This window comes from Pelophylax lessonae (genome assembly GCF_965119305.1).
Source record: "Pelophylax lessonae genome assembly, chromosome: 6".
Classification (NCBI taxonomy): domain Eukaryota; kingdom Metazoa; phylum Chordata; class Amphibia; order Anura; family Ranidae; genus Pelophylax; species Pelophylax lessonae.
Genome location: NC_138773.1, coordinates 75,297,041 through 75,312,925, shown reverse-complemented (window position 1 = coordinate 75,312,925; position 15,885 = coordinate 75,297,041). Strand labels below are relative to the sequence as shown.

Below are 15,885 nucleotides of genomic sequence, written 5' to 3'. Positions count from 1 at the left end.
GAGCGGGACAGTTAAGTAGCAGAGGGGGTTTGTTAATCAGTTTCAGCTGCTTTGGTTTTAATGAAATTAACAGCAGTAGATGGGCAACAATGAGAACCTCCAAAATAGGAGTGGTTTTTACAGGTGGAGACCACTAACATGTTTTTCCCCCATCTCATCTTTTCTTTTTTTACTAGTTTTGCATTCAGCTAGGGTCACTGTCACTACTGGTAGGATGAGGAGATACATGGACCCTATTGAGGTTGCACAGGCAGTCCAACTCCTCTAGGATGGCACATCAATACGTGCCATTGCCAGAAAGTTTGCTGTGTCTCCCAGCACAGTCTCAGGAGCATGGAGGAGATTCCAACAGACGGGCAGTTACTCTAGGAGAGCTGGACCGTAGAAAATCCTTAACCCATCAGCAGGACTGGTATCTGCTCCTTTGTGCAAGGAGAAACAGGACAAGCACTGCCAAAGCCCTACAAAATTACCTCCAGCAGGCCACTGGTGTGAATGTCTGACCAAACAATCAGAAACAGACTTCATGAGGGTGACCTGGGGGCCTGATGTCCTCTAATGGGCTCCCTGTACTCACTGCCTGCCACCGTGGAGCTTTATTGCATTTGCCATTGAACACAAGAATTGACAGGTCCGCGCCACTGGCGCCCTGTGCTTTTCACAGATGAAAGCAAGTTCACCCTGAGCACATGTGACAGACATGAAAGGGTCTGGAGAAGCCGTGGAGAACGTTATTCTGTCCAACATCGTTCGGCATGACCGGTTTTGGTGGTGGGTCAGTGATGGTCTGGGGAGGCATATCAATGGAGGGGCGCACAGACCTCTACAGGCTAGACAGACAATGGCACCCTGACTGCCATTAGGTATTTAGAATTAAATCCTTGGACCCATTGTCCGACCCTACACTGGTGCAGTGGGTCCTGGGTTCCTCCTGGCGCAAGACAATGCCCGGCATCATGTGGTGAGTGTTCAGCCAGTTCCTGGAGGATGAAGGAATTGATACCACTGAATGGCACCCATGCTCGCTTGACCCAAATCCAATAGAACGTCTCTGGGACATTATGTTTTGGTCCATCCGACATCGCTAGGAGCTCTGTGATGCCCTGGTCCAGATCTGGGAAGAAATACCGCAGGACACCATCTGTCTCATTAGGAGCATGCCCCAATGTTTTCAGGCATGCATACAAGCACATGGGGGCCATACAAACTACTGAGTACCATTTTGAGTTGCTGAAAAAACATTTCAGCAAAATGGACTAGCCTGCTACATAATTTTTTCACTTTGATTTTCGGGGTGTCTTTGAATTCAGCCCTCTGTAGGTTGATGATTTTCATTAAACGATGTGGCATCCTTTCATTCCTAACATCACCAAATCCATATCGGTATAGATAACCAGCATTATATTTTTCCCCATTGAGATCTGATGCGATTTTAAAGTGTTCCTTTCATTTTTTTTATAAAATAGCGGTGTTTCCCTTCATCCCTACTGCTGAGATCTTCAATGCCCAGCCTTAAATGCCACCATGCAGCTCAGCTCATTTATTTCTATGGCTGGTATGTCCTTATGGCAGTCCCCAGTCATCCACAGAAGTAGGACAAGATCAAAATAACCAACAGGCTGAGTGGAACATGGGCACAGGAGTAGCTACAACTTTGCCAGGCTGCACATTGAGGATCTCTAGAGTGAGGAGGACAGTAAGTATTTTACTACCTAGACCAGGGATAAACACTGAGGGACCACTAAACTGTTTACCTACATAAAGTCCATGGTTCTGGCAGTTTCCTGATTTAGGACTTATTGTCCGGATCACAGGCAGGGCATTGCTGTAACACTGGTCTACAGGATTTTTGAAAATGATCGACCTCCTGTGCTGGTTGGCTAAAGTAAGATATTTCACAATAAAGATTTATACACAGACGAGTATTCACCTAAAAAGGGACGGAGGCATCTGATCATCATGATGCCTCTTAACTGTAACAAAGTAAAGTAGAACAATGAAAATGGTACCACATGGACGTGTATAAATGTATCTTCACTTTTAGACTAAAGATTACCTACAGTAACTATTTTATTGTTTTATTGCAAGGTACATTTGTCTTGATCAGAGCTACGCATCATACAATTACATCTGGTGGCTTGTGAAAGTGTCATTGCCTATCATTTCCAAGGAACAGTTGCGTCATATTTTCCATCCGAAGCCAAGATGCCTCAAAACGGTGTAAACAACGCAGATAACTTCTGCTACATTTGTGGCAAGGTTACATTTGCATCTCAAAAGTGCAGTATAACGGCAGTAGTAAAAAAGGCAGATCACCTACATTTTGGATGCAAAATAGGGGATCAGGACAAGTGTTGGGCCCCTCATTGTTGCATTATATGTGCAACCGATCAGCATCATTGGCTAAACAAGAAGAAAAAGTCCATGCCAAAACAATAAATAAATGGAAAGTTAGGTTATTGGTATCAATAAAAATATACATTTATAATAATGACTGGTGGGGCATTAGTCTCATTGCAATATAACATTTTGCAGAAAAGTTATGGAGCATAATCGCATATTCCCCTCGTAATTTTGACCTGAAGCTGTATCTTGGAAACTGAAAGCAATTAATACTCAGGACTACATTTCCCTTTATTAGTGACCCAAATCTGGTACTTTACTTTGAGGCTTTCTCCTTGTATACAAGTGTATGCTAAAATTCCAATTCCCCCTCTAGAGGTAACTTTCTGTATACAGGTGCATCTCAAAAATGAGAATATTTTATAGGCTTAAAAAAAAAAAAAAAAGGATTTTGAATACCGAAATTTTGGCTTACTGAAAAGTATATCTATGGCATGGAGGCGATCAGCCTGTGGCACTGCTAAGTTGTTATGGAAGGCCAGTTTGCTTTGATAGTGTCCTTCAGCTAGTCAGCATTGTTGGGTCTGGGGTCTCATCTTTCTCTAGACAATACCCCACAGATCCTCTATGGGGTTTAGGCCAGAAAAAGCTGAGTTAGTCTTACCGGTAACTCCTTTTCTGAGAGTCTTCCAGGACAGCCCATGAGACCTAGGGCTCCTTCTACCAGGACAGGAAACACATTAACCCCACCTGATAAAAGGCTGTCCTCCAGTCTTCAACCTTCAGTATTCGAGAACCGTAGGACATCCTGTAAAACATACGCATAATACAAGACATTACCGGGTGGGAATGTGGCTTTCCTGGAAGACTCTCAGAAAAGTCTAAATCAGCTTTTCTCAAGTCGTCTTCCAGGACAGCCCATGAGACGATGAACCAGAACTTACCAGATTAGGGAGGGACTATTGCCTGGAGCAACTTTCGACCAAACGCCTGCTCCTGAGAGGAGGTCCAGGCGATAAGGTCTAACAAAAGGTCGAAATTTTAGACCAGGTAGCTGCCTTACAGATTTGTTCCGGTGAGGCAAACAAGGCTCTTGTTGAAGGTGCGTTGATAAGAAGGTGGAACATGATTCCTAACTTTGTAGGCCTCAGTAATTGCCAGCTTTATCCACCTAGCTATGGTGGCTTTAGAGGCTCCATTACCCTTGTGTATTCAAGAAAATACAAATAAGGTTTCAGACTTCCTAAAGGTTTTGGTCACCTCCAGGTAGGCTAGAAGAACCCTTCCGACATCAAAAAAGGACAACGTTTTAAATTTTGGGAGTATAACAAAAAAAGGTTGGTAGTACAATATCCTGTGATCTATGAAAGGAAGTGGCTACCTTAGGTAAAAACCCTGGATCGGTTTTGAACACTACTCTATCATCAAAAATCACAAAGGAAAGGTTCTCTAATTGAGAGGGCCTGTAATTCACTGACCCTACGAGCGGACGTAACTGCAATTAGGAACACAGTCTTCAGTGCAAGTAACTTTATTGACAAATCCTTCAGAAGCTCAAAAAGGAACAGTCACCAAGGCTTGAAGGACTAGCGAGGTCCCAAGAAGGCCATGAATTGACTACTATTGGTTTCGATCGGACGACTGCCCTAAAAAAACCTAGCTATGACGGTTTTTCCAGAAGAGAGTACTGGAGAAAAACAGTAATGGCCGCAGCCTGCACTTTTAGGGTACTAAGGGATAGACCTTTGTCGACACCCTCCTGAAAAAAATTCCAAAACATCAGGGAATAATCTTTGATTCTCCGACAACTAAGAACTAAATATCTTCCAAACTTTGCAGTATATAGTTCTAGTGATAGGCTTTCTTGAACGAATAAGGGTCTTCACCACTTTGGCTGAAAAACCCTGGGAGCTTAGCATCTGCTCTTCAGATACCAAGCTGTCAAGTTTAAGGATGCCACCTGCGGGTGAGACACTGGACCCTGAGACAACTGGTTCGGTCTCAAAAGGAAGAGTCATTGGAGGTTCTGAGGCTAGTGTCTGTAGACATAATAATAACCATTGCCTATTGTGCCAAGAGGGGGCTATCAGAATCAAGTTGGTGTCTTCCAAGAGAAATTTCCAGAGGACTTCTGGGATTAGTCCGATAGGAGGGAAGGCATAGCAGAGGCCGAACGGCCAGTAATTCACAAAAGCGCAGATCCCCAGAGACCGATCCTTGGATTCAGGGGGAAAAAAAAAAAACCTCTAGGAGGCCCCACCTGGCAGTAATTTCCGCAAAGGTTTCCTGATTGAGGGACCAATTGTCCCAACACACCTGGAAGCGGCTGAGATGATCTGCCACACAGTTCTGAGAACCTTTCAGATGAAGTGCTGAAATGGAGGCTAGATTCCTCTCGGCCCAAGATAGAATCATTTTGGCTGTAACCTGCAAGGTTCGACTTAGTGTACCCCCTTGTTTGTTGAGGTACGCCACAGTTTCAATTTTTGTCAGATCGGATCCGCAGATGGTGTCCTGACTTCTGGCTGAAGACTTCTAAGGCTCTCTGTACTGTCGGCAGTTCCCTTTGATTGGATGACGCTCCTGCTTCCAGCAGGGACCATTGTCCCTGTGCTATACTGTTTTGAAGGTGGGCTTCCCAATCGAAGGCACTTGCATCCGTGGTTATCCTCTGGGATATTGGAATGACCCATTCCAACCCTCTTGTGAGGTGAAGTGGCAGCTCCACCACCACAGGGTTCTTTTTACTTTGGATGGAATTTTTACCTTCCATTCCAGGGAACTTGGAGACCCGACCCAGTGTACCGGGGGGAGGGGACTATGTGACACAAGGACAGATCGCAGGTTCAGCTATGCTGAACCCTGCAATCTGACCCTGCCTTTCACTTAGGAGATCCGCCCGCTTGTGTTTACACATGCAGACGGATCTCCACACTCGATTCCCCGACGATCGGGGAAGAGCAGCGGCGATCGCCGCCGCTCCTCCCCTGGCCCGACTCCCGCTGTGACTGAATACAGCGGGAGCGAGCTTTCGGCGGCGCGAGAGGGGAATGTCTGGCGACGTAGGTCTACTTCGCCAGACGTTATCGAGCCACTTTGCCGCAGTAGAGCTCTAGTGAGCAGCGGCAAAGTGGTTAATCAAAATTAAGAGAAAGAAATGCTTGAAATATAGCACTGTGTATAACGCATCTATATAAAATATATGAGTTTCAATTTTTGAATTACAGAAATAAAATTAAAATTTTGATGATATTCTAATTTTATGAGATGCGTCTGTATGTAGAAGCAGAATCACCTAGAGAGCAAGGAACACTTTCACAGGTACATCTTTCACAGGAACACATGTAGCACATACTCATAAAAGCAGACATTGGGTTTTACTTAAACTTTCCTGAGTATTACCAGGAGAACAAGAGGGAGAATAGAGAGAGTAACTAAAATCCCATAAGATCTATAACTTCGTGTATCCAAAGCAATCTTTGGGTGGAGGCATTAAAAAAAAGTACCATAACTTTTACCCACTCTAGAGTGCTTACCTTTTCTGCTTTACTGTGATGCCTTTCTGCTGCAGAGCTTTCTCATTGGCTATCTGAAGTAACTGTATCTCTTTACGGGAGAAAAGTCGGATAGCAAAAGCTTTCTCCAAGAGTTTTTCTGGAGAAACAGATTTGCTGATGTCCCTCACAAATTCCTGGATGTCTCTTTTCACATTATTTGACTCCATAGGCTGACCACCTCTTACTTTGTGAAAGAATTTCAGGAGAGCCAACGCGATCCTGAAGAGAACTTTGTAACCTTCCACCAAAAACACATCAAACACTCTAGTGACATAGTTAAAGGGCAATTCTCCAAAAAGCCACCTTTGCCAGTCTGAGTATACCTCCATGACATCTTCAGATACTGCTACCATGAGCTTGTGAGGTCCCTGGCAGTATTTGCCTGCCAGATCTCCGAACGTCATGCAAGACGACTCAAATGCTAAAAAGGTTTGGTCAACAAGCCTCCTGTTGGGGTCATTGCAGGCTAATATTCGAGAGACGCTCTCAAAGCATTCTGCCTCGTCCTGGCTATAATGTAGAAGAAGAGCCACAATGGAAGGCAGAGCAGGACAAAAGGAGATATCTGGAAACTGATTTGAGATACACATTATGACTTTCCTGACTGCTCCAATCCCTTCGGAGTTCAGGCAGTAGGTGGGAACCTGGCGGTCGTCAACAAATTCAGGTAGCGGTAACGAACCGGCATTTCTCTTGCCTACTATTTTTCCCACAATGTCTCGGTACACGCTGGCGTCCGGTGTCACAGTGCGGCAAGGGATGTCTTTGATAAGTTTTTTATAAACCTTTGCCCGTAGCGAATGGTTCTTGGCCCAATAACCCTGACGAGATAGCAGTTTCAGCTCCTGTAAATCGTTACAGTTTAGTACTTTGGGACTCTGTTCCTGGCCCCCATTCTCCATCCTATCCCAGTCCACAAAACGGCCATATTCGGTATCATCCATAGTCGATCTTTACCAGGAATTGGTCTTCACACTCAGCTGTCAGTTCATAGCTTCCTGAAAACAAAGAACACATTAAGTAGCAAACCTCTACTATGCCAACATTTTTAGGTTTTCCCCAGTTTTTGCTAATGCCCCCCCCCCCCCAAAAACCACCAAGCAATGGACAAATTTGACATTTGCTAGCTGAGGAGAAACTAAACTGGGATGGCTGGAAATCAACCTCACCAGTTACAAAGGTTATTCTTGTGCTGTAAAACAAGGTTGTTACCCAAAATAAGGGGACGTACCCCCAAAAGAACCAGGAGTAACTAGTAATGGCACTTTTACACTGCAAGTACCGGCTCGGCTCTACTCAGCCCTGCTTGCTTTTCCACTGCTGGTACCGCATGGTACGGTGTTGGAACGGTTCGGTACGGTACCGTTTGCTTTTCCACTAAAGTAGTACTAAAGTTAAGTGGGTGGGAGAACAATGATTCTCTGACCAATCAGTGGCTAGTAGTGACTGCAAAGGATTGTGGGATATGGTACCTCTTGGAACCACAATCGGGGTGGTACTGTGTTTGAGAGCCGTACCATTCGGTTCCATGCAGTGGAAAAGCGCCGCCGTACCGTACCGTTCCTACACCGTACCATGCGGTACCAGCAGTGGAAAAGCACAAAAGCGAGCCGAACCGTTCGGTTCCATGCAGTGGAAAAGCGCCATAAAAGTGTTCAAAAAACCAACACCATAGAAAAAAAAAAAAAAAAAAAAAAAACAGACATTACAGAAAAACCACATTAGGAAGTCTATCTGGATAAACAATTACTATAAAGCTGGTCTTGACAGGAAAGTCATTTTGCATTAGCCTGTAATACAAGAGGCCTGCTCTGTTGAGTCCACCGAATGTTTGTACAAACCCACTCTCCTGTTTACAGGACTTTACACAGGCAGCATCCCATAAAGTCAGCAGTAGTAGAGATATCATCGGCTGTGACCCAGATAACTTGAAACCCAAGTTAAAACATTAAACAGCCATGTTCAAACTGTACGGAGTGCCAGAAGAAAGATGGACCAGCCAAAACACCCTATTCCTAACATACAGAGGCCTGTTAATAATATTAAGCAAAATGCTAGCCAGGCCACCAGCATGTGCAAATAAAGCGGATATTATGACTCCAGCAGGCTCCAAATATTGCTGATGTTGAAGAAAGAAGCTTCACTCAACATCCACAATCCAGGGATCACTCTACATCAGATGACCCAGACACAAAAAGTACAGCATTATGGCTCGACATAGTCTTACACCGACAAGTTCTAGAATGCTAATACAACCACAAAGGTCACAAAGTAGAATGCAGAAATGCCAAAATACTTCCAGTTTTTGCATTCAAAAACAATAAAATGAAGCAGCAGGAATAAATAGTAACAGTATGTACTGCAGAATCATGTTTGCACGGTCTGGCCTATACAGGGTCAGGGTTCGTTCACACCTAGGCAGGTGCGTGAGAGTGTGTTTAAAATGGTCAGGGCAATTTTCAGCTTTCAATTCTGTCGCACTTTGAAAGACAATTGCACGATCATGCAACACTGTATCCATATGAAATATTTTTATCATGTTTTTGAGACAGATAGAGGTTTCTTTTGGTGGTATTTATTCATCGCTGGGTTTATTTTTTCCTATACAAATTAAAAAAAAAAGTTTGTTATAACATTTTGCAAATAAGGATTTTCTTTTTTTTGGGCGTAATGCGTCCCGCGATTTTTTTTTTGCGCGATGTTACCGCGATTCAGCAGGCGGAAATCGCGGCAACATCGCTCAGCACTTGGGGTGCTATTGCAAATCACGGGCAACGCACAGGCGTCACGCGATTTGCAATGATTCCCGGATTGCAGGCGGAATCGCAGCAATTCTGCCCGCGATCAATACGCTGACATGTGAATGTAGCCTAATGCACACTAATTTGCATTGCTGGGGCTGCACCGAAGATCAGTGCCCCGATTATCAGTGTAAACACTGTACTGATATAGCCTTGTCCGTTTGTCGGGAATCCTTTCCTCAAACATACACAGCGTGTGAGGAAAGGACTGCCGATAACTGGCAAGTCTCTTTACATGTGATCAGCTGTGATTGGACACAGTTGATCACATGGTAAATGGCTGCTGTGATTGGCCCTTTACTGCAATCAGCTATGACCAATGGAGAGCTTTCACAGAGCGTGCCCCAGGGAGCTCACGGGAGGGGAGGCAGGGTTCTAGGAGGACATCTATAGACGCCCTCCCAAAACTGGACAACCACACTGTAGCTGTCTTTCGGCTATAGCATAGTTGGGAAGATGTTAAAAATGCACAGGGCTGCCATTCATTCTTAAAAGAGAAGTATGGGAATGTTTTTAAATACTTGCCTAGCTGAATGCAGCTGATTGAATTGGTAAGATGCTGCATCTGTCCCCCGCCGACTCGAACACTGAGAAACGAGCGATCAAACACCAGCGATCAATCAGTTCACAGAGCTCTGTAAGCTAGTGACTGTCCGTCACAGGCTCTCTGCTCTGCCATCCAGCGCTATCTGGAGCGCTGGGCTATAGAGGGGCTGGTCAGGCTCTCATCGGCTCGCTGCGAGGCCGAGCTGGGTGGTGTTCCAGGCATGTGGGCAGATCCGGCCATATGCTCACGATTTATTCCAAGCCTAGACTGGCTCTGTGACTTCAGCCCGCTGTCTGCTGAGATTAGGTCACAGGAGTGCAGAACTAACTGCACTCCTGTTCCACGGGAGAAGTACAGCCAAACGAGCTTTGGCTGTACTTTTTCTTTAGTGGCAACCCCATGCATCTAAAAAACGCGTCACGTTTGCAAGTGCGGGAACAGCCGGGAAATCCTGCATGCTGCTTTTAAAAAATGATGCAGACAAAAATGATTTTTCTGCTTGAAAACGCAGACACAGCAACCCATTCAAATGACTAGGCTGCCGTGCCACTGCAAATGCAGCTCGCAGAGCCTCAATAGTGTTAGCCAAGTCTCAGTGTGCAAATAAAACGCACAGGGGTGCCATTAAGAAAAATATGGCACTGGTGCACATCTACAAAAGTGTGCGCATTCCTGCGACGCACAAATGGGAACCTAGCCTCAGTGCAAAATTCAGATTCCAGTGCTCTGCATTTTCTCATTATGGGTAGGTGCCTACTACAGGGAGGATTGAGAGGAGGGGGGTAAAATGTAAGGCTTGCTAGTATTCACTGCCTGGCAGTCTTAAACAGACCTTGCACAGTTCGAACTTTGGCTGATGAACAGGCCAAAAAAAAATCACTTAATGGGTGACCTGGTCGGCCCCCTCCTGCACAACAGCTTTGGATTAAAAAAAAAAAAAAAAATTCAAAGAACCTGGCGAAAAACGGTCCACCAAACAGTGGCTACATCAGACTACAAATAGCCTATAGGGGGATTTGTCCATCCACATAGCGTGGATGTAAGAATTTGTAAGATTATTGTTTAGCCAACACGCTATATAAAAAAGGAGGCCTCAAACACTGGACATTTTTACAGCTGCTCCTAGGGGCATCTGACTTTTTCCAGTCTCTAAACTCCCTGCACATTGACCCATGTCCATGTACACATAGGCTTTTAGCAGTGTGTGACGGTACTCACCGTCACTGGGAGTGAAAGACCGATACCTAATGGACACTGAGAATATGGTTTGGATAACTTCAAATGGGAGAGTAATATTTATCAACAATATCTCTCAAGAAATATGAAGATTTAGCGCCGGTTCACACTACCGCGACGCTACTTCCTGGGGCGACCTCCGAGATCGCGGTGCGAGCAGCGCGCCACGACCTTGGAGCGGCCGCCACGGACTTCATAACATTGAAGTCTATGGCGGTCGCCTCCTGGTCGCCCCAAAGAAGCTCCGGACCCTTTTTCTAGGTCGGAGCGACTTGTGTCGCTCCTATTAGAACGGGTCCGCAGCTTCCCTATGGGAGGCGACCTGTGAGGCGACCAGGTCGCCTCACAGGTCGCCCTAGTGTGAACCGAGGCTTAATCCCACTTACACTGAGACCTATAGCCTGTTGCCATGAAGCTTGACTCCTAAATAATCAAAGCAATGCGTAGATGTGTATTGAGATAGTTGGTATTGTATTTCAGTAGCTCGAGGACGGCAGTCTGCTAGTTAATTGGCTCAGGTTGATTGAATAATTGTCATCGGTTAGTTGCTGAGTGGAAATCGTATACCGTTTGTGTTGGTTGTTCTTTAGATAATTATATTTCTCTATACAATTTCTTCTGCATAGGATAATGTAGTCAGGCAACCCCTGACCTGATGGGGTAATTTGATCAGGAGGGGGGGGGGATGTGCTCATGTGTAAAATGGAGTGTGAAACTGTTCAATAAAGGGAGAAGATTCCAGTACAAGCTAAGTTGTCGGCTAGCTTTGTATGGGGTGGCTGGGAAAATCTGATATCTATGTTCACAACAGGGAGGAAGCAGTATACTGGCGGAAGTCCACAAGTACAGTGTGGGTTGAGGTTCCGTTACAGTGTTTAGTGGCCAGAAAGTTTAGAAGCAGGAAAAAAAAAAAAAAAAAAAAACACCATCAGTCCAAGAGCAGCAGAGTTGTGGCAGAAAAACGCTTGGCATGGTTAACAGTGCCTAAACGCTAGGTGTGTTTAGCAATTCAGCTTTTAGGCTACGTTCACATCTTGGCATTGCCATTTACAGGCGTTTTTAGGTTGACAAGTAACTAATGGAAAAAATACAAAACACCTGTAATCTGCCCAAAAAGAAGCTCATGTACTTTTTTGAGCGTTTTGCTTAAAACGTTAAAACGCTCAGGTGTGAACAGGGGCCATTGAAATGAATAGGATTTGTCTTGTTGGGCATTTTTTGAGCTGATCCTAGAGCAGAAAAACACCCCAAAACGCCTATATGTGAATTTAGCCTTATTCATTTCAATAGCCAGAAAAAAAAAAAAAAATGGATTTTTGTAAGAACTTACCGTAAAATCCTTTTCTCTTAAGCTCATTGACAGACGTAGTCTTCTTGATTCTCAAGAGCTGGGTTATGTTGTCTCCGCAGGAGTAGGACTAGGCAGAATGACAAAAACGTTCTGGCTCCACCCTAGGGGGCAGTCCCTGAGGGTATATCCTCCCTCTCTCTGCTACAGGGAATCAGTTCTGTTTAAAGCAGTACAGAGAAATTAACCCAACCCAACTCAATGATAGAGGGGCGGGTACTACGTCTGTCAATGAGCTTAAGAGAAAAGGATTTTACGGTAAGTTCTTACAAAAATCCATTTTTCTCTATCGCTCATTGACAGACGTAGTCTTCTTGATTCTCAAGAGCTGGGACATCCAGAAGCAGTGCCACAAATGAGGGGTGGGATTGACAAAATCAAATCCAATCTAGTAGGCCCAACCGGTGCCAAACTAGAAGTTTTAAAGGCTCATTATAAACAAAGAATGAGACTAAAGAAAAAATTTTCCAACGGAAAAAAACCCTCGAGGTAGACCACTGGTCTCCTCAAATTGCGGCCTGCAAAACCTTGCGGCCAAATGAGGCATCAGACGATGCCATTACATCAATTTTATAATGTTTGGAGAAGGTATGCACCGACGACCAGGTAGCCGCCTTGCACACCTGGACCACTGACGCCTGATGGCGAAAGGCCCATGACGCACTAAGTGCCCGAGTGGAGTGCGCCTTAACAGGGAACGGGGGCTCCCGACCCTTAATAGAATAAGCCTGCACTATCGTCTGTCTGATCCATCTGGAAATGGTCGCGGCAGATGCAGGCAACCCCTTTTTGGGTCCATCTGGGATCACAAAAAGTGAATCCGTCTTGCGAAACGAGTCTGTCGTTTTCAAGTATACCCTGATCGCCCGGACCACATCCAAGGAGTGCAAAGCAAATTCCCGAGGATGACTGGGCTTAGGACACAGGGAAGGTAATACAATTTCTTCATTCAGATGAAATTCTGAAACTACTTTTGGTAGGAAGGATGGATTCGGACGAAGAACCACCTTATCTCTATGAACCACCAGATATGGTGAACGACAAGATAATGCGGCCAGTTCTGACACCCTGCGTGCAGAAGTAATAGCCACCAAGAAGGCCACCTTCTGGGACAACGTGGGTAGAGGAATCTCCCTAATATCTTCAAAGGGAGGTTTCTGAAGAACCGACAACACTAAATTAAGATCCCAGGGGGGTAACGGCGCGCGCACTGGCGGAGCCAGATGTCGCACCCCCTGGATGAAATTCCGCACCAAGGAATGAGTAGCCAAAGGCTTCTGAAAGAAGATGGCTAATGCTGAGACCTGACCCTTGATAGTACTCAAGGCCAGTTTCTGCTCAACCCCTTGTTGCAGAAAAGCCAATATTCGACTAATCGAATAAGACCGAGGACGGAACCCCAAAGGTTCACACCATGCAATGTAGGACTTCCATGTGCGATGATAAATCTTTCTGGAAGTCGCTTTCCTTGCTTCAACTAGAGTAGGAATAACTGAAGCTGACAAACCTTTGTCTTTCAGCACCTGGGTCTCAATAGCCAGGCCGTTAAAGCCAGCGATCGTAAAGCAGGATGGAAGATCGGTCCCTGAGACAGTAGATCCTCTCTGAGAGGAAGTCTCCACGGGACGTCCGCCACCAGTCTGACCATGTCGGCGTACCAAGCTCGACGAGGCCAGTCCGGAGCTACCAGGATTACTGGGATTCCTTCCTCCTCTACCCTGCGAAGAAGTCTTGGCAGTAACGCGAGAGGAGGGAAGGCATATATTAGCTGGTATTGCCCCCACGGGGCGATCAGTGCGTCTGCGGTTTCTGCTAGAGGATCGCGGGAGCGAGCCACGAATCTCTGAACTTTCCTGTTGAATCGTGATGCCAACAGATCCACATCCGGGGTGCCCCACCGTAGGCACAACTGGTGGAAAACGTCTGGATGGAGGGACCATTCCCCCTGATCCAGGGTCTGACGGCTGAGATAATCTGCCTGCCAATTCTCCACCCCCGGAATGAACACCGCAGAGATTGCTGGAACAAATCGTTCCGCCCAGCGAAGAATGCAAGCCACTTCTTTGGCCGCTCGGACACTCTTGGTGCCCCCCTGGTGATTGACATAAGCCACGGCCGTGGCATTGTCCGACTGGATCCGAACCGGGCTGCCCTGGAGCTGCTCGGTCCAGTGAATCAGACAAAGTCTGATCGCTCTCAGTTCCAATACATTTATCGGTAATCTGGATTCTTCCGGGGACCCAAGTCCCTGGGCAGATAATTGACCGAGAATTCCTCCCCATCCGGATAGACTGGCATCCGTGGTCACTATCGTCCAATATATTGGCAGAAATGACTTTCCCTGGCTGAGCATTGGAGACCGAAGCCACCAAACCAGAGACTCTCTGGTCTGTTTGCTCAATCGTATCTGATTGTCCAGGGATTCCGGATTCCGATTCCATCTGAGGAGAATCTCTTGCTGAAGAATTCGGGTATGGGACTGGGCAAATGGGACTGCTTCGAATGAAGCCACCATCAACCCCAGAACCCTCATGCAAGTCCGAAGGGAAGACCAGCTGTTGGACAGTAACAACTGGACTGCTGATTGAATCTTTCGAAGTTTCCCTACCGGAAGAAACACTCTTGTCCTGACTGTGTCTAGAATTAGACCCAGATATTCGAGCCTCTGGGTGGGAACCAGAAAGGACTTTTGCTGGTTCACCAGCCACCCGAATTCCTGTAAAGAAATCATAGTAATTTCTATGTTTTGTAGCAAGGTCTGAGGAGACTCTGCATGAAGCAGAAGATCGTCTAGGTAACCTAGAATCGATATACCTCTTTGGCGCAGAAGTGCCAACATTGGGGCCAACACTTTTGTGAAGACCCGCGGAGCCGTGGCGAGACCGAAAGGTAACGCCACAAACTGATAGTGGTTCTCCTCTACGGAAAAGCGTAGAAAACGCTGATGTCCTGCGAAAATGGGAATGTGAAGATAGGCGTCCTTGATGTCTATGGACGCTAGGACATCCCCTGGATGCAGGAAGGCTGCTACCGTGCGAATGGACTCCATTCTGAATCTTCTTATGTTGACGAAAGAATTGAGTGCTCTTAAGTCCAGAATTGGACGCACTTTGCCCTCTTTCCTGGGTATTGTAAACAGGTTTGAATAAAACCCTTGAAACCGTTCTGTCCAAGGAACGTGGACTACCACTCCTTGTTGTAGTAGATCTGTGACTGCTCTCCGCAGATCTTCTAGACGATCCGGAGATAGTCGGATATTGGAAGGGAAGAATCGCGCCGGTGGGAGAGATCGAAACTCGATCTTGTACCCTGACTTTATGACTTCGCAAACCCATTTGTCCGGGATTCTGGAAAGCCATGGATCCGGGAACCGGCGAAGACGTCCCCCCACCCCAGTTATGGGTGGGGGCGCACCTTCAGGCTTTGGATGGTTTATCTTCAGGTCTGGAGGGGGCGGGCTTTTGCTTGCCCGACCAACGACCCCTGATGCCTCCTGCAGGAGGCTTGGAGGACTTAGTTTTTTCACCCGCTGGACGAAAAAACCTCTTGTGAGCAGAAAAAGAAGGCCCTCGTCTTTGACGAGTTCCTCTACCTTTAAAATTTTGCGGTAAAAAGGTGCTTTTTCCACCGGTGAGATCCTTAATGATCTCATCTAAGTTGGCTCCAAATAGACGTTCTCCTGAAAAGGGGATATTAGCCAATGCTTTCTTGGAACCTTGGTCGGCTATCCAACCTTTTAGCCACAGTGTGCGCCTGAGAACCACTGCTGAGACTGATGCTCGCGCCATTAATGGAGTGGCGTCTAACGCCGCATCACATACAAACTGTAACCCCTGTATCATTTGTTCCAACAAATCTGATACCGCCTGAGGGACTTCTTCTAAGTCCCGACGTAACCACTTGGTCCATTCAGTTACAGCCTGCGAAACCAGACCAATAGCAATTATTGGCCTGAAAGCTGATCCAATCAAGGAAAACATGGTGCGAGACATAGCTTCTATCTTGCGATCCACTGGATCTTTAAAAGACGGAGCGTCTTCCAAAGGAATAACC

At 46.1% G+C, this 15,885-nt stretch overlaps 1 protein-coding gene across 2 annotated transcripts in view; it reads right to left on the bottom strand.

Moving 5' to 3' along the window:
- Positions 1-15,885, bottom strand: part of TBC1D24 (TBC1 domain family member 24) — a 107,314-nt gene that overhangs the window by 68,606 nt on the left and 22,823 nt on the right. For both annotated transcript variants that reach the window (XM_082260023.1, XM_082260024.1), the window contains exon 2: positions 5,880-6,898. In XM_082260023.1, coding sequence (XP_082116149.1) covers positions 5,880-6,844 — 965 coding nt within the window. In that variant the 5' untranslated portion in view covers positions 6,845-6,898. The remainder of the gene's footprint in view (positions 1-5,879; positions 6,899-15,885) is intronic.